This window comes from Aspergillus udagawae, assembly GCF_001078395.1.
Source record: "Aspergillus udagawae IFM 46973 DNA, scaffold_6, whole genome shotgun sequence".
In the NCBI taxonomy this organism is placed as follows: domain Eukaryota; kingdom Fungi; phylum Ascomycota; class Eurotiomycetes; order Eurotiales; family Aspergillaceae; genus Aspergillus; species Aspergillus udagawae.
The window spans coordinates 89,254-115,240 of record NW_025091269.1 but is presented as its reverse complement, the minus strand read 5'-3'; the positions used below and the strand labels follow the sequence as shown (position 1 = coordinate 115,240).

At 51.2% G+C, this 25,987-nt stretch overlaps 11 protein-coding genes across 11 annotated transcripts; 6 read left to right on the top strand and 5 right to left on the bottom strand.

Annotated features, from left to right (window-relative positions):
• Positions 1-315: 315 nt before the first annotated feature.
• Aud_007805 (putative glucokinase regulator family protein) lies at positions 316-2,436 on the top strand (the record flags this gene model as incomplete). Its single annotated transcript, XM_043292693.1, has 4 exons — positions 316-548; positions 616-1,069; positions 1,115-1,491; positions 1,539-2,436. 4 exons carry the CDS (start codon positions 316-318, stop codon positions 2,434-2,436), a joined length of 1,962 nt encoding a protein of 653 aa, XP_043148628.1.
• A 345-nt stretch (positions 2,437-2,781) lies between these two features.
• On the bottom strand, positions 2,782-5,305 carry Aud_007804 (sodium:solute symporter family protein; the record flags this gene model as incomplete). Its single annotated transcript, XM_043292692.1, has 12 exons — positions 2,782-2,982; positions 3,029-3,510; positions 3,554-3,872; positions 3,920-4,090; positions 4,134-4,184; positions 4,232-4,418; positions 4,470-4,553; positions 4,597-4,696; positions 4,744-4,930; positions 4,986-5,043; positions 5,091-5,154; positions 5,200-5,305. The coding sequence occupies 12 exons, from the start codon at positions 5,303-5,305 to the stop codon at positions 2,782-2,784; spliced, it is 2,010 nt and encodes a 669-aa protein (XP_043148627.1).
• An 825-nt stretch (positions 5,306-6,130) lies between these two features.
• On the top strand, positions 6,131-7,889 carry Aud_007803 (LLM class flavin-dependent oxidoreductase; the record flags this gene model as incomplete). Its single annotated transcript, XM_043292691.1, has 6 exons — positions 6,131-6,206; positions 6,252-6,607; positions 6,720-6,779; positions 6,828-7,384; positions 7,434-7,611; positions 7,662-7,889. The coding sequence occupies 6 exons, from the start codon at positions 6,131-6,133 to the stop codon at positions 7,887-7,889; spliced, it is 1,455 nt and encodes a 484-aa protein (XP_043148626.1).
• A 1,083-nt stretch (positions 7,890-8,972) lies between these two features.
• Positions 8,973-10,385, top strand: Aud_007802 (phosphoesterase superfamily protein; the record flags this gene model as incomplete). Its single annotated transcript, XM_043292690.1, has 2 exons — positions 8,973-9,533; positions 9,585-10,385. 2 exons carry the CDS (start codon positions 8,973-8,975, stop codon positions 10,383-10,385), a joined length of 1,362 nt encoding a protein of 453 aa, XP_043148625.1.
• A 397-nt stretch (positions 10,386-10,782) lies between these two features.
• Positions 10,783-12,421, top strand: Aud_007801 (uncharacterized protein; the record flags this gene model as incomplete). The annotated part of the gene is made up of 3 exons (XM_043292689.1): positions 10,783-11,218; positions 11,277-12,012; positions 12,061-12,421. 3 exons carry the CDS (start codon positions 10,783-10,785, stop codon positions 12,419-12,421), a joined length of 1,533 nt encoding a protein of 510 aa, XP_043148624.1.
• A 111-nt stretch (positions 12,422-12,532) lies between these two features.
• On the bottom strand, positions 12,533-13,098 carry Aud_007800 (uncharacterized protein; the record flags this gene model as incomplete). The annotated part of the gene is made up of 2 exons (XM_043292688.1): positions 12,533-13,039; positions 13,090-13,098. 2 exons carry the CDS (start codon positions 13,096-13,098, stop codon positions 12,533-12,535), a joined length of 516 nt encoding a protein of 171 aa, XP_043148623.1.
• A 672-nt stretch (positions 13,099-13,770) lies between these two features.
• On the bottom strand, positions 13,771-14,333 carry Aud_007799 (uncharacterized protein; the record flags this gene model as incomplete). Its single annotated transcript, XM_043292687.1, has 2 exons — positions 13,771-14,283; positions 14,331-14,333. The coding sequence occupies 2 exons, from the start codon at positions 14,331-14,333 to the stop codon at positions 13,771-13,773; spliced, it is 516 nt and encodes a 171-aa protein (XP_043148622.1).
• Positions 14,334-14,993: 660 nt separating this feature from the next.
• On the bottom strand, positions 14,994-16,505 carry Aud_007798 (MCT family MFS transporter; the record flags this gene model as incomplete). Its single annotated transcript, XM_043292686.1, has 4 exons — positions 14,994-15,423; positions 15,474-15,885; positions 15,913-16,221; positions 16,289-16,505. 4 exons carry the CDS (start codon positions 16,503-16,505, stop codon positions 14,994-14,996), a joined length of 1,368 nt encoding a protein of 455 aa, XP_043148621.1.
• Positions 16,506-16,617: 112 nt separating this feature from the next.
• Aud_007797 (fungal specific transcription factor domain-containing protein) lies at positions 16,618-19,127 on the top strand (the record flags this gene model as incomplete). The annotated part of the gene is made up of 8 exons (XM_043292685.1): positions 16,618-16,654; positions 16,748-16,861; positions 16,909-16,943; positions 17,010-17,430; positions 17,486-17,517; positions 17,572-17,890; positions 17,947-18,401; positions 18,522-19,127. 8 exons carry the CDS (start codon positions 16,618-16,620, stop codon positions 19,125-19,127), a joined length of 2,019 nt encoding a protein of 672 aa, XP_043148620.1.
• Positions 19,128-19,743: 616 nt separating this feature from the next.
• On the top strand, positions 19,744-20,815 carry Aud_007796 (lignocellulolytic auxiliary activity family 14 protein; the record flags this gene model as incomplete). Its single annotated transcript, XM_043292684.1, has 5 exons — positions 19,744-20,246; positions 20,299-20,386; positions 20,436-20,464; positions 20,513-20,649; positions 20,703-20,815. 5 exons carry the CDS (start codon positions 19,744-19,746, stop codon positions 20,813-20,815), a joined length of 870 nt encoding a protein of 289 aa, XP_043148619.1.
• Positions 20,816-21,094: 279 nt separating this feature from the next.
• On the bottom strand, positions 21,095-24,732 carry Aud_007795 (uncharacterized protein; the record flags this gene model as incomplete). The annotated part of the gene is made up of 9 exons (XM_043292683.1): positions 21,095-22,175; positions 22,954-23,055; positions 23,134-23,344; positions 23,406-23,862; positions 23,918-24,030; positions 24,085-24,219; positions 24,282-24,433; positions 24,490-24,598; positions 24,669-24,732. The coding sequence occupies 9 exons, from the start codon at positions 24,730-24,732 to the stop codon at positions 21,095-21,097; spliced, it is 2,424 nt and encodes an 807-aa protein (XP_043148618.1).
• Positions 24,733-25,987: the final 1,255 nt, after the last annotated feature.

Genomic DNA, 25,987 nt, shown 5'->3' with positions numbered 1-25,987 from the left:
GGTCCGCCATGGCGGGCCTATCTCTTGACCGAAGCGTAGTTTGTTCGTATAGAAGGCGTCTAACTCATAAAAGATATTCTGTTGTAGATCCGTCCGCTCCGACAACCCACTACTGGTCAGATTTGATATCAGCATTCTCCACAGGCGAGTTCTATACAACCCCAGATTGGCACTCCTAAACGAGACAATGTAACGTTGTCAAGTAACCCCCACGCGACACGGGGCTAACCGAGGATATAGAATATAGAGTCACTGAATCTACTGCAGGGACTTTTATCTGGCCTGTCAGACTCGTTTTCCGAGAAGCATGGCAACATGGATCTAGCCGGCCTGTCGCAGCTTCAGACCGAAGCCGTCAACCCCCGGACGGCGCGGATCGACCAGATCTCGACCCTGGAGATGTGCCGATTGATCAACGAAGAGGATCACCGTGTCGCGCCTAGTGTCACACTATGCCTCCCCGAAATTGCCGCTGCCATTGATGCGCTAACTCCGCGCGTGCGAAATTGCGGACGAGTTATCTACGTGGGTGCAGGGACCAGTGGAAGGTCAGTTACCACAGTACCACCAAAAAATAGCTCTCCGAAAGGATGTGTAATCAATCCAGGTGACCAGACTCGGCATCCTCGATGCATCCGAGATTCCTCCGACATTTGCTGCTCCGCCATCGCAGTTTGTCGGGCTGATCGCGGGCGGCGATGCTGCCATTCGACGAGCACAAGAAGGAGCCGAAGATAGTGTCGCTGCGGGCGAGGCAGACATGGAAGCTCTGAACCTCAACCCGGACCTGGACAGCGTAATTGGCATAGCTGCGTCCGGTCGTACGCCGTATGTTCTCGGATGTTTGGCATTCGCGAAGAAGATCGGCTGCCTCACTATCGGTGTGGTCTGCGCTTCGCCGTCGGCAATGGGGACATCGGGAACCGTCGACTTCCTGATTGCTCCGCTGCCGGGGCCGGAGGTTGTCACAGGCAGCACCCGGCTGAAGGCGGGAACGGCTACCAAGCTGGTGCTGAATATGCTTAGCACTGGCACCATGATCCGGACGGGCAAGACTTATGGAAATCTGGTATGTGTTTGTGGGAAGCTGGAAGAGTGTGGTTGACCGAATCAGATGGTAGATCTTGTAGCCTCCAATCTGAAGCTGGAACAACGATCGCGCAATATCCTGCGAAGGCTGAGTGCACGCTGCGCCGGTATGACGGACGCGGAGCTGGACGCTTTGCTCGCAAGATGTAAAGGAAAGGTGAAATTAGCTCTTCTCGTGGCCGAGACGGGACACCCGATTGGACAGTGCGCGGAGAGGTTGGCATCTGCTGGGGGTGTGCTCGCTAATGCTTTAGAGACATCTTTGGCCAAGGATGTACAGTCCCCTGCCAAAGACAGGCAATATGTGCTCTGCATTGACGGCGGAGGGACCAAGTGCGCGGCCGTCATCGCGGACCTGACAGGCACCGTCGTTGGGCGAGGGACAACAGGTCCATGTAATCTGTACGCTTTTACCTATTTCCTTTGCGAATCACAGCTGACAGCGACAGGACTGACGGCAACGGCATGGAGGAGGTAGTTCAGACGCTTATGGCTGCTACAAAGGAAGCTTTGGCCACCATTCCTTCCTCAGAGTGCCATCTCCAGTCGCTTTTCAAGTCAGTCTGGATTGGTTTGGCGGGCATTGACCGGAAGAACTTCCGGGAGTCGCTCTTACCAAAGCTCTGCTTGCTCTTTGGATTGACTGAGAAGGAAATCCGACTGACAAATGACGTGGATCTGCTGGCGGCCGCTGCAACTCCCCACCCAGACTGTTCATCTGCAGTAGTTGTGATTGCTGGCACCGGGAGCGTCGCCATGCGATACAATCGAAGTGAGGATGGCAATGAGTACTCCCGAGTCGCTCGATCCGGCGGCTGGGGACACATCTTGGGTGATGAAGGAGGGGGATATGCCATCGGGCTGGAGGCCATCAAATACACCTTGGCCGTTCTCGAGGAGATAAGACTCGGAATACGCATTAAGCCCCTGGGACGTTTGGAGCAGGCGGTTCTTGAACAACTGGGATGTGCCACCTGCGGGCCAAAGCAGATTGATCTCGTCAGTGAAATCCTGGTTCAGCAGCACAAGCAGACGATCAAATCTCGTATTGCAGGTGTTGCCCAAGTGGTGCTCAGCATGAACGGACAGTATGACACTGCCTCGACCATTGTCGGTCGACAAATTGACTATTTGGCAAATCGAACTGTAGGACGTCTGTTGGATCCTGCTTGTGCTGGATACGTCCCTACGGAACGTACCGGTCTGATCCTTTCTGGCAGCATTCTCAACAATCAGCCTTACCAGGATCAATTTCTGGATGTCCTCAAGAAAGAGGCCCGGTTCGCCTATATCGAGAGGGTATCTGATGCGGGCCTCCTGGGCGTAAAACATCTGATATCGTCTTGATTAGTATTAAGTGCAGAGGTTTAGTACCCATCAAGTATAGATATCTTCAGGAACGAGGGTTCGTCTCGATGACTAGATCCTCAGCGATTCTCAAATTTGTCTCTTTTCTTATCCTGTTGTTTGTACAAACTATGGGAACAGGCAACATAATAACTAGTTCACAGCTAGGGACCCAAGGTTACGATTAGTGAAAAGTTATACCCAAAGATAGCTGAATCATTTCGCTGCTCTTGTCGTGTCCGGATCTCGACCGAATCTCACCCAGAAGCCTCCATTTTCCACTTGAATCATCATCTTGTACCTCAAGTACCTCATCCAGTCTGTCAAGTATAAGTATCGACGCACTCATGCTTTTACATGCTCCTTCTCCGAAATTGATTGACACGAAGGCGTTGAGCTCTTGACAGGCGCCGTTTTCCCCCTAGTCAATCCTTGATATACTTGGATCATCTGCTGAACGCCTCCATCGACAATAGGGTAAACGATCGCCACTAACATTGTGCCCCAAAGCCAGATGATAGCAACCACTACCCAGGCCACGAAGAACTAGGACGATCAGCCTCAGCTTTTGAAGGTTTGACTGGATACTCACCGTTTTACCAAAGACATATTTGGCCCCGTACATGGGAAGTGGCCAGAGAACCCAATGGCCCAAGAATGTAGCTACCGACCAGAACGCGGCGATGCGACCCCATCGTTTCAATTCTTTCGCGCTGAATGCTGGAGCATTCGGCCGGTGGCTGTGCACTGTTGTGAGGTCACCTTCGAGTTCCTCCAGAGCCAGCTTCTCCTTCTTGAACTCCGCCCAATCGTAATTCTGTGGTCGTAGGAGGGTGAGGATGGCCGAGTAAACGATGGGTGAAAAGGCAGAGGCAACTGTGCCGTAGACGCAGGGCAGGATCTGGCCCGTTGTGGATACTGTAACGGCTCCATAAAAGTGTTTGGCCGTTCCCAGCCAGACACCTAGACCGGTTGCCAGACCAAGCACGGGGGCAAGGATGGCCGCTGCTTTGCTCTGTTGGCGCCATAGGATGGTAAAGGCCATTGGGAAGATGCCAGGACAGGTGACCACGCCTTTGCGGTCAGTTATGGACCCAGGACTGGGAAGAATTCTTACCGAGCATATACAGAGTCCATCCCAGGTCTATGCCGACGTAGTGCAGCATGGTACTAAAGCCGGCGGAGAAGGCCGCGAAGAAGATGACTCCAAAATGACTGGAACGGATGATGTCGCGGTCGGAAGCCTTTCGGTTGAAATACTCGCGATAGACATCAAAGCTCAGGATCGAGCTGACGGCAATGACTTGCGCCGACAGTGTCGACGTTACAGCCATGAAGGTGATGAGAAGGATGGCAGCCGCGCCTCCTTTCCCTGCAATCGCCATGGCTGCATAAGGCAGGACGAGTCCATTGCTGACCTCGGTTGATGTCATGCGCTGGTACCGGGTTAGTTCTGTTCCCGGTGATGTTGGAGGCTACGTACGCGTGGGTATGTTGGGAAGATGGGCTGATTTTCTAGACCAAGTGCGACAGAACTCATGATGGTTCCTAGAGCCCATGGGATGGCAAAGTATGCAATGCCGCCGATTGTATATCCGGGCACGACTGCCGAAGGAGCCGCCGAGAACGCTTTGATGAAGAAGCTCGTGTCCATCTAATGGGTTAGCAAGGAGTATCTCATTGGCCGCAGCACTTACAATGACCAAGCCGAAATTGGAACAAATGTGCAGAATGCCGAATAGAATACCCTAATATCGTCAGAACTGCGGTAGACATTCCTTGTGAGATAACGCACGCCTTTAGAGGTCATCGTCAGGTAAGTGGCAGCATGATTTCCAGCAACTGGATGCCGCTGAGAAGCCGACTTGACCAGCTCGTACAGGTTGCCGATGGAGCCAACCTCGTCGACCGTAAACGCTTTGATTGAGAAATAACACGCGATGATGAGTATGACGGCCGTATGAAAATAGTCGGTCAGGAACCTGCATCTCATTCTCAGATGCCATTCTTGTATGCTTGACTCGGCTGCTTACGTTGCTTTAATGCCACCGACAAAGGTGTAGACCGTCACGCCGACAGGCAAGAGAAACGTCGCTGCGACGATATGTACACCAGTTCTACTCAAGTCAGACTGCTCCCGTTTTCAGTTTGGTGACTTACAGGGCTGCAATGACTGCCGCTGCACCTAAGAGCATATTGGCACAAGCGAAAATGTTGTTGATCAAACAAAGCGTCATGAAGACAACATGAGCGATTCGCCCTGTTTGTGTCATCATTTTGTTATTGATGCTCTGCGAACAGTCTTACCATATCGGATCCGAACAACTTCCAGAGATGTATGGGCTTCAGGAATCTTCCTTTTGCAGGAGATTCCCAGCAGGGCGAAGAAGACGATCATCGGACTACAGCCGGCAGCGAACCAAAAGGGACCCGATACGCCATAATCGTAGCCCACGAACGCAGAGCCCAACATGGCCGTTGACCATAGCCATGACTATACAGAGAGTTATTATTGGGATGCCGTGCAGCACTTGGAGAGCATATCCTACCGATATAACCGCAGACGCTGTCAATCCAGTCCGAACGGTTCGATTTGCAGTCATAAACCTGCAATGAGTTAGTATCTAGTATTCCGCAGCATCGGAGGAAAATACATTTCTGTCTTCTTGTTATCTTCACCTGCCGTTCTCTTGAGGATCTTGGTGATGAGCATCATCACTGGGTCTGTTAGCTGTCATCCACGCGGCAGGGACATCGACATACCCAAAGCAATGACCAATCCCAAAACTACGACTATCACGTAGCCCACGACTTGCGGCAGAGGAGGTTGAACCACTACCTGGCCATCTCGAGCTTGATGGTTCGCCATGACTGGTACGATATAACTGATGTACAAAAAACACTATTCCTATGGTGCATGAATGAATGCGACTTCGTTATATATAGGTACTGAATACTGCATCGGTACGCGTGCCGTCCTGCGGCCCACTAGCATGGCTACGGTCGTTCGGTTCTATGATGAGATGATGAGTACAGGTTATGGTGTGCTAGATTACCACTCAAGCATCGTTGATCAGCCCTTGTCGTCAGGTCCTGTATAGAGTCGAGGATCCTGCCCAAGGACCCGGCGATCTGGTCAACGGTTCACAAGGTTCACAAGTTTGACAACTCTAGAAATTGAGTCGATTTGGCCAATAAGAGGATCCCCTCATATAAGAGGCATATACTATGGCGCGTGGGAATTGCGCGATAAGAACCGTGGTTGACGAAGGAGACATCCTCGCCCAATCATGACACAGGCAGATCACTAAATGCAACGAGTTGCCAACAACCAACATTTTAAGATGATCTGATAAAGTCTAATGTGGCTCTCCAGGTTCTTCATCTGGTTGTTCGTGGTGTTCCCCCTCATCCCACTACAGCACGCCATCGCGGCCCACATTGATGCTATAGAGACTCCAAAAATGGGCCATCAACCAGGCATGGTTCCGTATGATACGGGGGGATCTACCCCATACATAAATAATTGGGCTTCCGATTAAATTTTCGGTGGATATTGAAGCTTGATTGACTTATTCATCTCGGTTCTCAGCGTCTTCATGAGAAATATCCATTGAAAAGAAGGAACGGCACATACCGAACTTTTAGCTATTGCTTCCTACCCTTCTCCAGGTCATTTGGGCCTCTACCAATCATGACGGTGGCCAGCGATACCTTTGTCACCTCCGGACCACGAAAGTCGCTCATCCTCAATGCGTTCGTTGAGATGTGTATGTATCCAACTCTCGCTGCAAGACTTTTCTGATGAATCGCAGGCAGTGGCCATCAATCTCCAGGGCTGTGGCGCCACCCAGAAGATGAATCACACCGGTTCAACGACGTAGACCACTGGATCGAGCTTGCACAGTTGTTGGAATCAGCCAAGTTTCATGGCATCTTCATCGCGGATGTCCTAGGCGGCTACGACGTGTACAAAGGACCCAGGAACCTCGCTCCGGCCATTGCTTCTGGAGCGCAATGGCCCGTCAATGAACCGCTCGCCGTGATCTCGGCAATGGCAGCTGCGACGAGAAATATCGGGTTTGGGGTGACGGTGACGACGACCTATGAGCAGCCATATCACTTGGCTCGCCGGCTATCGACGGTTGATCATTTGTCCAAGGGACGGTATGTGAGTTCCAATCTGACGTAAACGGTGCTAACGTGAGTTGCGCAGATTGGGTTGGAATGTAAGCATTCTGCCACCATATAACGATAATCATCGAGCTAATAAAGAACTGTAGGTGGTCACCGGCTATCTGGACTCAGCAGCTCGGAACCTAGGCCATGCCCAGCAACCACAGGTAGGTGACGTCCAATCTCGCACCGCTAGCCTGGTCTAACGATATCAGCACGACGACCGATATGCTGTTGCGGAAGAATACGTGAGAGTAACTTACAAACTCTGGGAGTCGTCCTGGCGCGACGATGCTGTTGTTCTCGATCGCGAACGCGGAATCTACACCGATCCCAGCCGGGTCCGAGAAATCAACCATGAGGGCAAATACTTCAATGTCCCCGGTCCACATCTGTGCCAGCCGAGCCCACAGCGAACGCCCGTCATCCTTCAAGCTGGCACCTCCAAGGCAGGAAAGACGTTCGCCGCACAACATGCGGAGGCGATCTTTGTGGCCGGGCACAGTCCTGCAGTGGTTGCGAAGAATATCGCAGAGATCCGTGCGATGGCGCAGGCAGACTTCGGACGCGATCCAAAGAGCATCAAGTTCCTAGCACTTTTGTGCCCGGTGTTGGGCCGTACGGAGGAAGAGGCACGTGAGAAATTCCAGTACTATCGCAGCCTGGGCTCGATCGATGGCGCATTGGCGCTCTTTGGCGGGTGGACGGGAATCAACCTGGACACGTACGGTGATGACGAAGAACTTCGGCATGTCGAGAGCAACGCAATTCGGTTGGTTACCATCCCATCAAACCGGAAATGATGCTAACTAGCCCCGTAGCTCCGCCGTCGAGGGCTGGTCCAAGTCAACACCCGAAGTCGCGAAATGGACCAAGTCAACGGTTGGCCAACATATCACAGTGGGAGGCCTGGGTGCCACGCCAGTGGGAACGCCGGCTCAAGTAGCGGATGAGATGGAACGCTGGGTGAGAGAAGCCGATGTTGATGGATTCAACCTGGTAAGTTTGCCTACAGATGGTCAATCACACGGAGGTTGACAAGTGCCAAGGCCTACGCTATCAAGCCAGGATCTTTCAAGGACATTATCGATCTGTTGATTCCCGAACTTCGTCGACGGGGACTGTTTTGGGAGGACTATGCGGTCGAGAGGGGAACGTATCGGGAGAATCTGTATGGCAAGCCGGGGCAGACAGGTCCCCCAGAGGATCATCCTGCGGCCAAGTACCGTTGGCATGCGGGAGTAGACGCTGCAGATCATACGATTCCCGAAAACTAGTACAAGGGACGTAGAGCGACGTGTTTCCATCTCGATAGTTTCGGGAAATATGCCCAGCAGGACAGTCGTCTGCATCTACACTTTATCTTTAGTAGAGAGGTTCAAAATGTTTACGTGGAACCAACTGGAAAACTCAAACGATTGATTGTCGTATCACTCCATTGAAACCGCTGGATGCACAAATGAGCTTTTAACTCCTTCTCTGAAGCTCGAGCGCAACATGAACAACAGTATGGCAACAGACTCGGTCAATTCTACGTATATCCTTGGCAGACTCGTGTTCTAGAAACCGGGAAGCAAAATGAGATTTTTGGTCGACTTTTATTGTCGACTGACGAGGTTGCATTAGTACCCGGAATATCCTGCAAGATATGGGCATCTTCCAATGGCAGTATAGAGAGGCAGCACGGGAAGGCGTTCTATCATTTAGCGTCCACAATCCTCGTGTTCCTGGCCGCTAATTGGGGTCTAGTGAGGGGCACAAAATATGAAGCCGTCTTGGCAAACATTTGGCGTCGAATCATTTGGAGGTTGATTCATTTGCTTGACGATTCTTGTTGTTGACATTGGCTGCTTGGCCCATGCCTTGAGGAGGAAACCATTCATGCTAAGCAATTGTGTGTCTTTTCTATGTCATATTCGAGGGTCATAGCTCTATTCGAGCACAACAGCACAAACTTGATTAAAACCTTGCATATTTCCCCGCCTGCAGACAAGCAAGAAGACCATGTAGGCTCAGATCTCTGAACCCTCGTGCCTCCGCAGATTCATCTTATTGGAGTCGGCTACAGCGTCTACGGATGTGTCGGCTCTTTCCGCAAGGTCTGTTGAGATCTCCTTTCTCAACATCGGGTCACGACAGTATCTCCGGCTATACTGTCCATTCGATTGGACCTCGTTTAAATAATGGGCGATACAACTCAATGCATGTCTCCAGAGCACGTGGGACGAGACTGAAGGCCAGGGATGATGATGTGGAAAACGAGGACTAGTATAAAATGGCCTTCCTCAGCCGTTCGACAGGATGTTTCGTGAAAAGTGGCATCTTCTGACCAGCCATCTCTGCTTTGACTCCTCTGCAGAATGCATCTCAGTGCTTTTCTTGGTCTTCTGGCCTTTGCGGCGGCCGCCTCGGCCATTCCTGCACAGCCAGCCAGTGCGCACTCGTCACCATCGATCCAGAATCTCAAGTCCAAGATCAAGAATGTGGTTATCCTGGTGATGGAGAACCGCTCCTTTGACAACGTCCTGGGTGGTCAGAAGCTCAAGGGCCTTGAAAACCCCGTCAACACCGGCCCCTACTGCAACCCCTACAACCTCACCGACCCTAGCCAGGGCGTTGCCTGTTCTGCCGCCAAGGACTTTGACTCCATCACTAATGACCCCGACCACGCCATCTATGGCAACAACATCGAGTTCTATGGCACCTTCAACCCAGACAACAATCTGATTGCTGAGGGCAAGCTAGTTGCCCACAACCAAGGCTTTGTTCACGAGCAAGTTCGCAAGTATGGCGCTAAGGTGAACAAGACCACCCTCGCCGCTCAGGTCATGAACTACTACACCGAGGAGCAGGTTCCAGTTCTGACCTCCCTGGTGCGAAACTATCTGACCTTCAACCACTGGCACTCGGATATTCCCGGCGTAAGTACACCCATCCCTAATCCCTTGGAAGGACGGGTCTGACTCGTGCAGAATACCAACCCCAACCGTGCCGCCCTAGTTTCTGGTACCTCCCTCGGTCACGGTTTGAATGATGCTGCGTTTAGCAAGCATCAGTTCCCCCAGCGGTCCATCTTCCAGCAGTTGACCGAGACCGGCCACTCGTGGATCAACTACGTCGACCCTGCTGGCGGTACTGGCCCCGATGCGGGCTACTTTAACTGGACCTATGCCACCAACAACCAAGACAAGATCCAGCCCCTGGCCAAGTTCTATACCGACGCTGCGGCCGGTGCCCTGCCTGAATTGGCGTACCTCAACCCCTCGTGCTGCGGGGTGGGCACCACCTCCATGCATCCCGCTGGCTTGATCTCCGACGGTGAGGCTTTCATCAAAAAAGTGTATGATGCGTTGCGCGCCGGTCCCCAGTGGGAGCAGACTCTCTTCATCCTGACCTTTGACGAGAGCGGTGGCTTCCACGACCACGTTCCTGCTCCTCTCGCTCCTCGGCCGGATAACCTGACCTTCACCCTCAGCACCCCCAGCGGCGTGAATTATACCTTCCCCTTTGACCGTCTCGGTGGTCGCATCCCGACTCTGCTGATTTCCCCCTGGGTTGCCAAGGCACAGGTCGAGCAGAAGGGTACAAATGCTCACGGCGAGTCTGTGTCTTATTCGGCTGCCTCCATTCTGCGGACTCTGGGCTACCTCTGGGACTTTGAGCCCTTCACCCCTCGGGTCGAGCATGCGGCGTCATTTGAGCACTTGATCCGCCACAATGCTCGGAAGAACACCCCTTCTGCTCTCCCTTCTGCGGTCCCTTTCCGGAAGTAGAATGGTGTAGGCGAAGGATGAGGGGTGGATACAGTATAATCAGATTGTAGGACAGACAATAGTATAAGATAATTGTTCCGAGAAATACGAAGAAAATGGAACGATCCTATTCCTTTCTCCGATTTCGGCGATTAGCCGGACTTCCCCGGAATTGTTTCCCCACAAACATTCTTCAATCTCCGCTTAGACGCCTTCTATGGCTGAATTTCCCGACGGCAATTGGTTCTGCCAGCCAGGAAGCTTTCTACTTTGTTCAGGGGAGAGACAGATGCCAACTCCCTGTGGATTTTACTTCTCTACATACTCACATTGCCAACATTATGTCCCGGTCGCGAACGCGAACGCGATTCTCGAGTCCATAGCGTCTCAACTCATCCTGTTATAAAGCACGCATTCCATGGGTAATCAGGCCATGGCAAGTCCCGACCCGACTATTGCCAGTAAAACAGCTGCGGAGGCCGAGAGAGCTGTTATTTCTTCCTCAACAGATCGAGCATGGTACCATCAGCCTCATCTGGTGTACCTGAACTACATCATTATCTCCCTGGTTCTCTTTTCTTCGGCCAATGGGTACGATGGATCTCTCATGAATGGCCTGCAAGCCTTGGATCAGTGGAACCTCTTCATGGACTATCCGACCGGCGCCAAACTCGGATGGATCAATGCAATCAGTCTGCTAGGCTCGGGGGTGGCGTCCCCTGGTGCCGCCTGGGTCGCTAACCGGTTCGGACGCAAGCCCGGAATCTACGGGGGTTATATTTTTTTTGATACTCGGCTCGGTGCTGCAGACCGCCTCTCCGAACGCGACAGCCTTCTTGCTGGCCCGTCTATCCGTCGGCGTGGCATCTGCCCTTTTCGGGAACGCGGCACCCCTCCTGATCAATGAAATAGCGCATCCCAGCTACCGTGGCCTCGTGAACTCGCTGTTTATGACCGGATGGTATGTCGGGGGTAGCGTTTCTGGATGGGTTATATTTGCCGTCCGAACATATTCCTCCTCGTGGTCTTGGCGCCTTCCATCGCTGCTGCAGGCTCTTCTCCCAGTTGTTGCCTTGCCAGGGCTCCTCCTCGCTCCAGAGAGTCCTCGATGGCTCATATCGCAGGGTCGCGAGGACGAGGCGTACGCCATTCTGATGCGGTACCATGCAGCTGGCCGTCGCTCATCCTTGGTCGATGCCGAATTCCAGGAGATCCGCGCGACGATTCGAGCCGAGCAAGACGCTCACGGGGGCGCGAGTTACGCGGAGATGTTCAGTACACCAGGAAATCGTCATCGACTGATAATCTCCCTCAGCTTGGGGTTTTTCGCCCAGTGGGTCGGCAACGGTGTCATCTCATACTATCTCGCTCTTATCCTAGATACAGTCGGAGTGACCAGCGTCAGAGATCAGACACTCATATCGGCCTTCCTGCAGATGTGGAATCTCCTGTTTGCCGTTGTAGGTTCGCTGCTGATTGACCGATTCGGGCGACGTCCACTGTTCCTTTCATCAGCCATGATCATGCTCGTCAGTTATGTTCTCGTCACGGCGCTGTCGGGTTCTTTCGCAATGACTCGTCATGCAGCTACGGGGGGCGCGGTCATACCATTCCTCTTCATCTTTTTTGCTGGTTATGGCGTTGCTCTGTGAGTTCCCCTCTGGTCTTTTCTTCCCACCTGCTCATTCGATCCTAGAACTCCATTGCTCACGGCGTATCCGTGCGAAATCTGGTCTTTCCGTCTTCGATCCCGAGGTCTGGCCGTGACGTGGATGTCCACTGTCTGTGCCTCGTTTTTCAATATTTTCGTCAACCCAATCGCCCTGGAGGCTATTGCATGGAAGTATTACTTGATCTTTGTCGCGGTCCTGCTGCTGTTTGGTGTCACCGCGTATTTTCTGTACCCGGAAACCAAGGGCTACACGCTGGAACAAATCGCCGTTATCTTCGATGGACGGACGAACCCATTGGATGATATCGAAACAGAACCGAAATCACTTGATACCGCTGAGGATTCAAAGGGCGTTACGTTGGCGATACACCAAGAGACTACCTAGTTAGGTTACGGTCCTAGATATTTGAGATTTGTGTTCGCATCGCATATACCAATTGAAGATAACAATAATAATAATACGGCAAGTCTATAAGAAAACCAAAACATCCAGTGCTCACGCCATAGCCCCCTGAATCTGGAGCAGATGTTCAACAATAACATCAAAATCCTGGTGAACGCTATACGCATCTCTATCGCAGTACTCGACATAGCAGAAATAACCCTCCTCGTCCAGCCTGTAAAAACGTACCAGCGGGCCAATTGCAATAGCTGCGAAAAGACTTGCTGGAGGTTTTCCCTCAAAGAGACTGGACGCCTCAAGTAGATCGAGCTGAACTGCATCTTCCAAGGCCTTCCACATATCCGTGTCAGGGTCAGCAAATCCGATGCAATAGACCTTGAATAGTGGGAGGGTCTCAAATCGACCACTCAGATTAGTAACGGCAATCTGGGGAAATCTGTCTCGGTTGTCTTCGTTCGTCACGGTGAAAGACTTACCACCAATCGATACAGGGGGGAAGACAGGTTTGAGGATCAGATTCCACACTTCCCGAACGTGATCCTGGCTTGACTGTGGGCACAGATAGGATATCTGCTCCCATGCTCTTATCGTGTACCAGTCCTAGAATTATTAGTATTCTCCTTTTTTATGGTATTGCTGGATGGACTTACCATGCTCATGATTGAAACAGGTCGTGTATGAAAAGCTTTTCATATGGCAGTTGAGGAAGGCTGAAGAGGAGCTGGGTTTTAATAGAGAAATCCAGGAGTAGACGTGGTGGTAATTTATATACCTTCTCAGAGCAGGTCTACGATTTGAGCGACAGCATCTAAGACACTGAAATGTCTGAACCAAGAAAACTAGTGTAAAGAGCATTGTTCAATTCACGTTATTGATTTTCTTTGTTGATTGTAGGTGGCATTTGTTTCGAGTAGGGCATGTGCAAAAGATCACAAAGAGATGCGCGACACATCATAAGACAATAACATTGAACAAGAGAATGTTTTGGAAGTTCAAGTGGTCTTGCCAAATTATTTGGTTCCACTTCTTTCAAGAATCTGTCTTCTAACAATGAGCCGACATAATCCACCGCATAGGAAGTACACTAGAAATATAAAATATTCGTGACTGTATGGACTAAAATAACTTCAGTATCAACCAACTCCACAACTGGTGCCATCGTACGTCGTACAGTCGAGATCATGACCACAATCAAAGATAAATAATAAAGGCAATGGAGCAGTAAATCAGGACCAAAATCTTTCATGAGACCATTTAACAGGTTTCCTTTATACAAAATGCCGCAACACTACATGGAACAAAGCACACCAAGTCAATTTTGGCACGAATCTTCAACAGCCCTTCAAGAATGGCATCGTAATCATGGTGGATATTCCAGGACCCCTCCTCGTCATCAAAGCCAAATCCCAGAACTCGCCCTTTTTGTTCACACCGCAGAAGCGTACCAACGGGCCTGCAGCAATGGCCGCGTATAGATTCGGCTTGCACCGCTTGATGAGTGACACGATTCCAACCAGCTCAAATTTCACCGCATCTTTCAAAGCTCGCCAGTGAGTCCTAGAATATGGTAAGACGCTTTCCCCGGCCGCAGCGGGCAGCGACTGGCAGTAGAAATAGAATACGGGCAAATATGAATGCTCACCTCGAGGATTGACAATGCCAATGTGTGGGGATTCGCTCTCGTAGTCGAAGTACTTGTGAACAAAACCTCCACCGGGGCGATCGTCACTTTTCTCGGGAAAGTGGTATTCGAGAATTTGCTTCCAAGCGTCACGAACCTCCTCTTTGGGAGATCCCAGCCTGAGACCGGAGATCTTCTTCCAGAGCTCTTCGCTGTAGTCCTCCTGATACATGTTAGCAAATTTCACGATCCCAATTTGGGCAAACGTACCATCTTTAAATGACGGAAGGCTGTAATGGGACAGTGATATGTCTGGGTGAGGAAGGTTTGAATGATGTGAAAAGCAATATTCAGAGCGACAAGGATGAGATATATCTACCCTACCCAACAAGGAGAAACGTGCTCACTAGATGGTAGCGTCGCGCATATGAGTTGTCTAAGACACCCACAAGGCCGAGACTCAACGGCTATCCTAGCATATAAGGGCGCAACAGTCGGCAAACATACAAGGAAAAATTTTGAGACTATGTCAGACAGAGCTGATTCTGCTATACCAGTGGCATGCCGATATATGACAAGGTGTCCAGCAGCTAGCTTCCTTGCACGGCTCACTTTAATTGGCATAATTTCGCTATAGTTAAACTCATACTTAGGCTCTACACATACTCCCATAGGGAAGATTGCGTGGTGACAGCGGTAATAACTGTGCAAATACTGTTGGTCGTGATTAGGAGTTGTCTCCTATAGCGAACAGGGACGACGATAGGCGACAATTCTATAATAGATTATAAAAGCAGTAATACCCTGTTTCACGACCAATAGGATTGGCCACCCGGGAAATGGCAATTCTAGAAGAAAAGTCCTTCTAGGTCTAAACCGAGCCGAATCCACCAGCGCAGTTCCATCCATTTGCTGGGCATGCCACCTCCACACTCAGAAAACTTTCAGAAGTTTCTTCTCGGTATAGAGCCACCTCGATACCAGAACAATCACCGACCCAGCGAGGCACATGATGCCCCCAAAAATCTTCACGTCCAGCCAACCGTTGGCCGAGTTCTGCAGAATGGCTCCCCCGATGGGCGCCATGGTGAGAGCGGGGATAGAGATGGCGAGGAAGACTACGCCCAGCCGGTAGCCCATCTCCGGCGGCGGCGACACCGAGATGGGAAGCGCGCCAGAAAGCCCGATAAAGGCTCCGGACGCAAAGCCGAACATGATGGCGAAGCCGATGGCGATGGACGAGTGCTTGGCGGGGATCCAGACGGCAAACTCGGAGGTTCCGGAAACAGTACAGGCGATAATGAACATATTCCATCTTCCGATTCGATCGGCGCCATAACCGGCAACCAGGCGGCCAAAGAGACTTAGATAACCGTCAGCGTCGCCGACATCTTAAAGAGGGGGGGAAACTACCTTGCGGCGTTGAAGATGGACACCAAGTATTGAGCCATCTCCTCCGACATGTGCGCCTCCTGAAACCCCTGCACAGCGAGATAGTCTATGGGGATAAATATGCCATAGGTCAGGACGAAGATGCCCAGCAGCAACAGGACAAACGGGAACTCTGTAAAGGGTGCAGTGAAACGGCCGGTGGGCATCTTCTTGGGCACAGGCTTGGTTCTCGGGCGGACAGTGAGAATTGCAACAATCTGCAGACCAAGGATGAGAAAGGCCGCTGTCCTCAGGGCCCAGGGATACCCAGTGCTCTGGATCATGCGACTGATCATGATGGGGAAGATGACACCGCCGACTGATGAGCCTGTCACCATGATGCCCATCGCTGCTCCACGTTTCTTGGAAAACCAGGTTGAGACGCAGGTAAGCGCTTCTCAACAGTCAGCATGGCTGGCACCCTTCTCAGGGAGTAGGGTAAACTTGCCAGGCGAATATAAGCATGCAACGCCGATGGCACTACACACTCCCTGGGACAAGATGAACTGATAGTAAGTCTTGGCCAACGACGCCATCATCAGCCCAAAGACGTGAAGAAGCGTCCCGCCAATAATGAGCGGCCTCGGTCCGTAGTTGTCAAATATTATGCCGACGACAGGCCCCAAGGCGAACAGGAAGAACAGCTGGAGTGACGGAATCCAGGCAATGGTGCTGCTGGAGTAGGATTTCAGCGGTCCCGCCTCGTAATACTGCTGGAAGCTGCCAACGCCTGTAAAGGAGCATACTGTTAGTCCGTCGTCGCCCTAGGAAGGTAATGACAAAAGGGAAATACGTACTGTTGATCCAGCCCGGGCTGGAGAAGGAGCAGCACCACGCTCCCAGGACAACCAACCATGCAGCGACACCGCCATCCCGGGGGCCATCGTCTTCTAATTTTACGGTATGACTGGGACCACCTGGTTTGTCACGGGGAATCGGCTCTCTGGCATTTTCGGGGTCAGTCATTACGTCGTGCATAGAAGTGGTATTCTCCGTGGTTTCCGTCCTAGCCATGGTTAGACACAACTGCAAAAAATCAATCAACTAAATCAAGTAGCAGAAACACTAAATAGTTACAACTCTGGGATCAATCTTATACATGTAGATGCTGGGGGCGGCGGATATTATGGCGGACTTGCGGAGGATCAAGCAACACATGATTGGTGCTTTGCAGCGGACAACATTAATAATGCTCCGCCTTAGAGACTAGATATGGTTTATGTCGGAGGATCTCCCTCCCTCTCTCTGACCTGCAGCCTTCACATCCGCACGATGGGTCCCCCAAACGGATCTACAGTCATTCTCCGCCCTCATCCAGGCCGCCGACGCGACAAGCGGCAGCTTTCTTGCAATTCTTGCCGCCAGCGAAAGTGCGTTTCCCATCCTCCGCAATAAATAGACCTGACACAGTGAGTAGGCGAAAGTGTGACCGCCACAGGCCTTGTTCTTATTGTATTGTAAGCCGCACGACTGGGCGAATAAAGGATGGGGAAGCTTACATCGTACAATGTCGATTAGAAACGCCATCTCGAGCAGACGTGTACTTACGCTGACTCACGAGGGCCGTCCTCTCCGTGCGGACAACTGCACCTCAAAGATAGCAGCGCATCTGCCAGCGGGCTAGGCGGGTTGGCAACGCCGAACAGCTCGGCTTCCGTTCCATCGCCAGAGTCTGCTGATTTGGAATTAACCAAGTCTGGAACTGGCTTTAAAGATTTGACCCACTGGACGTCCGTTCTGAGCGGCGTGACAGCGGCAAAGGAAGGCCCCATCCCATCAGAGACAGCATTCGACGATGATTCATCACCACTTGAGCAGAATGTCCTCCTCTTCGAGGGTTGCAAACATGCCACTGACCAAGAATTCCTGGATGCGATGCCATCCAGGAGAGAATCCGACGCCTTGGTCGCACTCTATTTTCGGGCTCAGGAATACCGATGTAGGTGTGCAAAGGACGTGAGAGACACATGGCTGCTGACGCTGGATCTGAACAGCTGTACTACACCCGACTGAGTTCTTGAAGAGAGTAAGTCCCGTCACATACCATTAGAAAAGACTAACCACCAACTCGTTGATCAAGTATAACGCATTCTGGGAAAATCCTAGCGCTACATCTGTCTCCTGGCTCGGCCTCTTGTACAGTATCTACTGCCTCACCAGCCAAGTTCAGAGCCTCTCGAGGGCCCGGGACGACGCGTTGTCCGTCTGCTCACCTACAATCTTGTATAAGATACTGGGCTACCGAGAAAGGGTCGTCCAGTGCCTCGTCCGAGCCCAGTTCGCCAAGGGAGGTCCTGACATTATGGAAACTTTGGTTCACTACCTCTTGATTGAGAGCTACCTAAACAGGGACTCCAATGTTGGAGTTTGGCTCTTGATGGGCAACATTGTCCAGATAGGTACGTCGTCACGCTCGTCGGTGCCATCACTAAGGAAGCTGCTAAAGCTTGGACAGCGATCCGCATGGGCTACCATCGAGACCCACAGCACTTCAAGTCCCTATCCCCCTACCAGGGCGAGATGAGGCGCCGGATGTGGGCCATGATCTACTCCCTCGACATCGGCTTCTCCATGCAGATGGGCCTTCCGAGCAGCATCAAGCACTCGCTCAGCGACACCATGCCGCCTCGAAACCTACAGGACCGCGACTTTGACGGCAATTCGACTGACCTGCCTCACGAGAGGCCGATCGACGAACTGACATCGAGTACTGTAATCCTCGCCAAGCTTCATGTCGCCACCAGCATCAGCGATGTATTAGACCTGGTCTGTAGTCCTCACCCGATCTCATATGAGAACCTCGTCGCGGCAAATGCAAAACTAGACTTGACGTATGCGACCATTCCCGATCCTTGCAAGTTCCGACCCATGTGTGAATCTCTGTTGGACCCTCCAAGCGTCATATTTCAGGTCAGTGCCTGGGTTACCTCGGAACCACAGTCGAATCAATCATCTACACTACTGAAACCCTTAGCTATATACACAGCCCCAGAGAGTAGACGGAGCTGCTAACTTGCCCTTCCTCTACAGCGGATGAACTTTTACATGCATTACCAAAGAGCCCGGATCCTCGTCAACTGGAAGTTTCTCGGTACCTCAAGGGATACAACTGCCAGTAGCCAGTGCTGGAGTATCGTGATTGAGGCGGCCTTGGAGATCATGCGGCTGCAGCACCGCATGGCGGACGAGTCCGATGTCCTGGACGCGTCCCGCCCTACTGGTATGGTCGACTCGTGCTTCATAAATAATGGGTACTTTTTAGCTGCAAGTATCGTGTGCTTTCTCGTGCAGCATCGCAAGGACAGGCTGTCGGCCCAGGATCTGTTGGAAGTGCGAAGCCTGCTGGACAAGAGCCTGGCCATCTGGAGCCGCACCAACCACTTGTCGAGAGAAGCAAGCAAAGTAGTCACGGCTCTCAGGGTCGTACTCGGACAATCCGAGGAGCCCAGTACACATTTTACAACCGAAGCGACGGCATCGCCTCAAGCGGGCGCGGGTGAGATGGCGTTTTCTAGTTGCGCCTCTTTCTTTGATGACCTGCCTTTGATTATGAGCGACGTCGATTCTGCCGCGTTTCCCACGCTGCCCTCGATTCCCATGATAGAGAACTGGCCGCAGGTAGACAGGGGCATTTAGAGCTCAGCCCAAGCCGAACACTTGGAGTTCTTTGATGATGAAGACCTTTTGAGCGGTAGCTACAAGCTGAGCAGCACTTGGAGGGGTAATTATTCGAGTGCAGATCTCATCAGCGCTAAACATTATACAAAAGCTTTTGATGGAATAATCGCAAGCATCATCTCATGTGAGATTATTAATCTTGTGTCATGAAACAAAGTGTAAAGGGGCTGAAATGGCTGAAATTCAGGGGCGGCGACAATCCACCCCAGTCAGCCATACTCGTGAGGCAGGCCTTACTGCACCCTATAAATAATTTGACAGTTCAAATGCCGGAGCTGCCAAACCCAATCTAGAACCAAGCTCCTATACCGGTGTTTCATCTTTATCATCGGGATGTAACGCAATTGCCGCTCGGCAGAGAATCTGAAACAAAACATTAATAACCAGTCAGGAACATGGCAGGTGCACCCCGGATACATGGCACGGCCACATCCAGAGTTACTGTGAGGCATTCATAGTCGTATCCTCTTATTTTCTGTATAAATACAAGTACTCCCCCACTTGAGATCATTTCCTTCCAACAATAACCACGCTCTCCATTCCTACTTTCTCCCAAGACTCCTGCTCATTCATCATGTTGCGCCCCGTGGCATTCCTAGCATTGAGTGCTGTTGCTCAAGCACATACAGTTGCTTGGGTCAAAGGCATGTACTGCCTGGGAGGTCCTGACCCCTCGACAGACAACGCAAACACAAACACTGCCGTGAATCCCCTGTACAATCTCAAGAAGGAAGACTGGTGGTTCCAACACGATCGCGGCTGTGACGCAGTACCTCCAGCGGACGGCGACATTCTGGAACTCCCAGCTGGCGGAAAGTTCACGGTGGAGCTTGCACACAACCGCGCGCAGACCACGCTTTCATACGATGGAAAGTATACCTCAGAATGGCCGGACGGAAAAGAGCACCCCGAAAACTGGGCTGGTCCTGGCAACCCGCCTGACTGCATCCAGGACGATGGAGCACTGCATACCAACAACCAATCCATGGCTGCTGGCACTGCGTTTGCCATCAGCTATCAGTCTGACCTCTCGGCGGTAACCATGGAGAACCTGGCTGTGTTTACAGTTTTGGAGCAGTAAGTTAGGGTCTATACACTACTGCTGCTTGGGTTGCTAACCCGTGTACAGCACCCCGTGGAAGCGGATCGCTACCTATGAAGTACCCAAGGATCTTCCTGCCTGTCCTCCTGGTGGATGCACCTGTGCTTGGCTCTGGGTAGGTATATGAAGATTCTGCCAGGCTTTGCAAAACTGACACCAAATAGGTCCCGAACGGCTGTGGACAGCCCAACATGTAAGTGCCATAGTCTTGTTCCAGTCCGTTGACTGACACGAGGACCAGGTACATGGCTGGTTATAAATGCAACGTCACTGGGTCTACCTCCTCTAAAAGGGTCGCCCCTGCTCAAGTTCCTGTTTATTGTGCGGATGATGCCAGCAAGTGCGTCAAGGGTGCAAAGCAAATGATTGTCTTCAACCGTAAGCCAGCCATTCTGCTGAACGGTATACCCAGAATTAATATGAAATCATAGAACAAACCGGGAACAACGTTCAAGTCCCCAATGGCAAGACACCGATGTATAACACGGCGTGGGGTTGGAAAAACGGTATGTTTTCCTCTACTACCGCCTTATATGAGAACTAGTTTGCTAATGAAAAACGCTCGCAAGGTGCGCAAAATGACATTTTTGTTTGAACAAGGCCTGGGTTCGGGCAAGAAGTGATTAACGGAGCAGATGGGATGTAGATTTGAGAGGACACAGAGGGGAAAATATGTACTATACGCATGCCGGGGACGAGTGCTACTGCTTTTCTTTACGAATGCTGGGCTTTTGTGTAAAGGCAGAGTTAGCCAAACTCCGACAACCACCCACAAATTTACTCGATTATGTGAATGAGTATTACTTAAATTCAGTAAGAGCACTCATGTACTGAAGACTGTAGCTCGAGTTAGGCCCATCTTCTCCATCACGTAGTTCAGGTTGCCCTCTGAGACTCGAGTCTGGGGGTGATCAGGGCCCAGCGTCCTCTGATTCCATTCGTACGCCGATTGTAATAGAGGCACAGCATCAGAAAAGCGCCCCGCTCCGGCGTATGCCGTGGCGAGATTGTTCATCACCGGCACCGTGTCCGAACTATTCTCGCCAAAGCTCCGCCGCGAAAGCTCCAAGGCCTGCTCCAGTAGAGCCAATGCTTTGTCCCGGCCGTCTGCCGTGTCTAACCTCTGGTATGTTGTTGCCAGGTTAGTGGAGCATCGAATAGTGGTTGCGTGGGCTTCCCCCAGATTGGCCTCGGCGAGTTCGAGGGCTTCGACCTGATAATGAAGGGCTCTATCGAGCTGGCCGAGCTCGCGGTAATCCACCCCAAGCAGATCCATTGTCATGATTGTCTCGAAATGCTCCTTGCCAAGAGTCTGGGTCCGCAGCTCAAGGGCTCTTTCATGCAGCCTGGCAGCGTCTTGCAGGCGTCCATGTCGGTGGAAACTGTTAGCCAAGTTGTTCATGCTGGTCTGAGTCTCCCGGGAGCTTTCCCCATTAATCTTCAAAAATGTCTCTAATGCTTGCTCTTCTAGATCCAATGCCTCGTCAAATCGGCCGACACCTTTCAGGTCCAGCGCGAGGTTGTTCAGCGATTTGGCCGTCTCGATATCGTCAGGCCCGGAGACTTGGAGTCGAACGGCATACACTTGATGATCCCTCCGCTCTGCCTCCTGATACTCACCTAGCTGGCGCAGGGTGTACGCCAGATTGGTCTTCATAAATAGTGTCTCCTCGTGATCGAGACCTTGAGATTCCTCGAGCAGTTGGACAACATGGTTCAGTTTGTCTCGAGCTTCCTGCCACATATTCTCGTCCATCAACCTGCTGCACTCTTCCATCAAACTGTGTACTGGCGACTTTGCCTTCTTGCTCTTGAGCTTGAAAAATCTCATAGTTGCGTATTCGGCGATCTTGGTGCCCGCGTGCTCTGCGAACTTTCCGAGGTATTGTCGAAATGGGGTACTCCTAATCTACTTTTAACGGAAGTCCGCGGGGGTCAGGGGTATTTATGAAAATCGAACACCAGATCGACAAGGAGACAAATTTTTCCCTAAAGTTTGGTCAGTGCTCGTATCGATGCTTGGCAGGTTTCATCACAGGTGATAGGATCGTGCCTCGTATTTTTAGTCTCTTGGCAGAAGGCTCCCCATTCCTTCTTGAAGATGTGGATCCTGCGCAGCCCACTGGTCAGGCAGCCCGTACACAGGTGAGCCGGGGCTATCTGGCTGCCTAAGTTTATTACTGAGCTGGAGCCTAGAGCGTTCGGAATTCTGGATTCTTGTTTTGCGCTTTAGCCCTGTCGACAAATGAGGCTCGAGCGTCTACCATAGCCTGCTGCTTAGGTGACTTGAGTGTGAGATTCATTGATAATATTGGTCAAGGAGCGAGGAGACAGCCCTAGAAACCAAGCTAGAATCCGAACGACTCAAAAAGGATTATATATAAAAAATACAATCCGTCTGCACCATGTTTGTTACATTCAGTAGACTTGAAGACCACTTAAAACCTCCTCCGGGCACATGAACTGAAATGATCTTCGAATGTACTAGACAGATGGGAATCGACATCACGGTTCAACCTCGTACCAGGTCTTCGCTAGCGAGGCACAAATAGTCAAGGAATGTATAACTTCGCAGTGTATGCCCTCTGTCATGATGCTTGTAGCGTCATGATTGTAGTGTCATGAGCTTTCAATACAGTAAACCGTGTCTATGGCTGCAGCACCAAGTCTGTCCCGACACACCTATTGCACACAAACAGCTGGGTTGGATCCACCCGTTTCTTGATAGAGAGCAGTCGCTCATACTTATTTCCCCAGAACACTCTTTGCCATTTAGGCTCGTACCTAGAGATTCATGTCAGATGAATTTCCCCTGCAACTCTTTCAAAAAGGGGGGTAACAAAAGAGGCAAGGACTACTCACGGACTGGCTTCATTCACATATGTTCCCCCGTCTGGCCCAACGATCTCGGTAAAGCGCTTGCTCAACTGTACCATCTTGTGTCGCTTCTCTCCCTTCTCGCGGGCTGTTGCATTATCCGGCCAATCTACCGAGATGCTCAAAAGCGCGTGGCTATGTTTCCAGATTTCATGGACGGCAGTGTTGTCGCGTTCCTTGTCATTGACTTTACCAACTGCAAGAGAGTGGCGAATCAGTATGGGGAAAGCAGCTGCTACAAATAAAATCTCCCTTACTGAAATTGAATCCCGCCGTTTGACCATTGTCGACAATGAACTCTGCCAAATCGTCCGCTTTTTCCCGGATTATGTCTGCTGTCAATAGTCGTGACGTGTCCTGAGTGTTGGTCCCGATATGGGGGTCTTGCAGGAAGGTTTTCAGATATCCATCCCAGGTGGACGAATAGGCTCCAACCGCTCCCTTGACACCGGGAAGCTGTGTTAAACTAGAGAAGGAAGCGAAAGTCTGGTTAAAAGATTCTATGGTGCCGTTGGGTTGAAGAAAGACCGCTTGGAAGCCCTGCGTAAACGAGGCATATCCGGTATACCCTGCGTCTGTGACAGCTGGGAGGAGTTTCAGGGATTCGGAAACGAGCCGCGTGGAGCTGGAGTTGTTGGTTGCGTTGAACTGGACGAATCCGATGGTGAGGTTCTGCGGGACAGGATGCGTTTTGTAGGTCACGGACGTAACAACCTGAATATAACACGAGTCAGCGCCAAATCCTGGTTATTAGCATAAATTCACATACCCCCCAGGCACTTCCACCGCCGCCACGAACGGCCCAGAAGTACTCGGGATCTGAATACGCATTGATCACCCGGTGTCGTCCATCCGCAGAAACAATGCTCATTTCCAAAAGATCTGTGGTCCTATTAGTCAGTCCTTCACTGGCAAAACGAGGCTTCGGTCACTGACTATCAGCAGCGAGGCCATAGTAATGTGCAAATGGCGAATGACCTCCTCCAAGGACAAATCCTCCGGCGGCCCCGACGGTGCGCGCAGATCCGCCGACTATCAATACTCCCTGTCTTGCTGCAGCTTGGTACACGTCTACATGCCTCCCGTCAGTATCCCACTCTGTACCTGAGAATCAGTAGAATCATTTCACCTACCGAACCATTGCTCTCCAGCCTGCAATGTTGCAGCAGGTATACCATTGACAGCCGCCGGTGCCCCCTGTGGGACAAACGACTCGTGCCAGTCGATGCCCTTCAGATTGTGAGTCCATATTGCAAGAGCTCCTTTACCGCTTGATCGACCGAGGCTGTGTCAACTTTGTTAGTCGTGTACCACATTGATAGTCAAGGTTGTATGCTTCACTGGTCATGTCCTGTGTTCTTGATTACAAGAAATAGATCCTTCTCGCTAGCAAATTTCACAGTCTTCTGGATGTCTTCCACACTTTCTGCCCGTACAGCATAGTACGGCACTAATTAGAGCATCACATCATTAGCGACTGAGAATCGTAGAAAGTGCCTGAGCTCTCCTCCAAGTATTACCTATCCCTTGGTCGCATGGAGCGTTGACAGGCGTATCAATAAAGCACTGCCCGGTATTTCCCATCTCCCATACTGTCGCGGAATACGCTCCTGTTTGGTTCGTTCGCCAGAGGCTATCTAGCCAACTCTGCCTTGCTATGTTGCATTGGTCGGCATTGTACCTTGCGGTGTGGCACACGGCAGCAGATGGAAAGGAGCGAATCAGTCGCCCACCAACAGTGGAGTTAAAGTCGCTCCAAGCCTGATCATCTGGCCAGCAGCTATCACCATAAGTACATCGACGCCGGGGATGGGCTTGTGCATTCACTGAGGTGGTGAGGATCGCCACAGCCACGAGAGTGGTTCTAGCGTGGAAGATCATGGGTGCTCACAATTTCGATGATAATTTAGAAAACTCGAATGAAGGGGCATATGATTGAAAATGATAGAAGTTGTAGTGTTGTTATTGATGATTAGGACTCTTTAATCCAGGACCTTACAGTAATATTTATATTTCAATGGGGAGTGCTGCAAAATGGGCGAGTACGAGAGTTGCCAAATTAGGCAATAGTTGTATGATATGGTAGAAAATGCGAAATGCGAAATGCGAATACGATCACCAGAGCAAGTCCATAATCCTGGCTGCTCCACACTATGTCGATCCACATGGTCAGCTACTATGTTAACGTCAGTCCCACTGTTGAATGCTGGGAAGTACCGAGGGTGATCCCCTGGAGCAGGCAGATAGATTCCATCATATGGACAGCGGAAAGTGAATCCAGACAGAAATCCAGTATGCAGAGGTAAAATATGATAGGCTGTGGGTTCGGTACTTTAGAATGAATGAGTCATGTCACGTGCAGTATGATTAGGCTTTTTCGCACATGGCAACACCCACCACGAGAACCTTGGCTGCATTCTACGCTGATCCAACCAGTATATCCAACATACCTATAATCATATTCTGAAATGCCTAGTCTTCCAACACTAGTCTTCATACCTGGCTCCTGGCATAAACCCACATGCTATGACAAGGTGACCACAATCCTTCATGAGCAGCATGGATTAGTGTGTCTCAACTACCCTCCCATCAACGACGGGAAACCCAGTGCGACCTTCAAAGATGATATTGATGCTGCCCGCGAAGCTATATCCAGCTTGACAAACCAGGGGCGCAATGTGGTTGTCGTCACTTGGACTCCCTTAAATTTGTCAGTGATTACTGCTTGGAAAAGGATATATATAGCTTGCGAGACAGACGCTTTTCATGGCTGAGGGGCTCAGGAGTAGCATGATCAGGAGGGCAAATGCTGAAGACCACTCGCTTGAGTTCTATATGT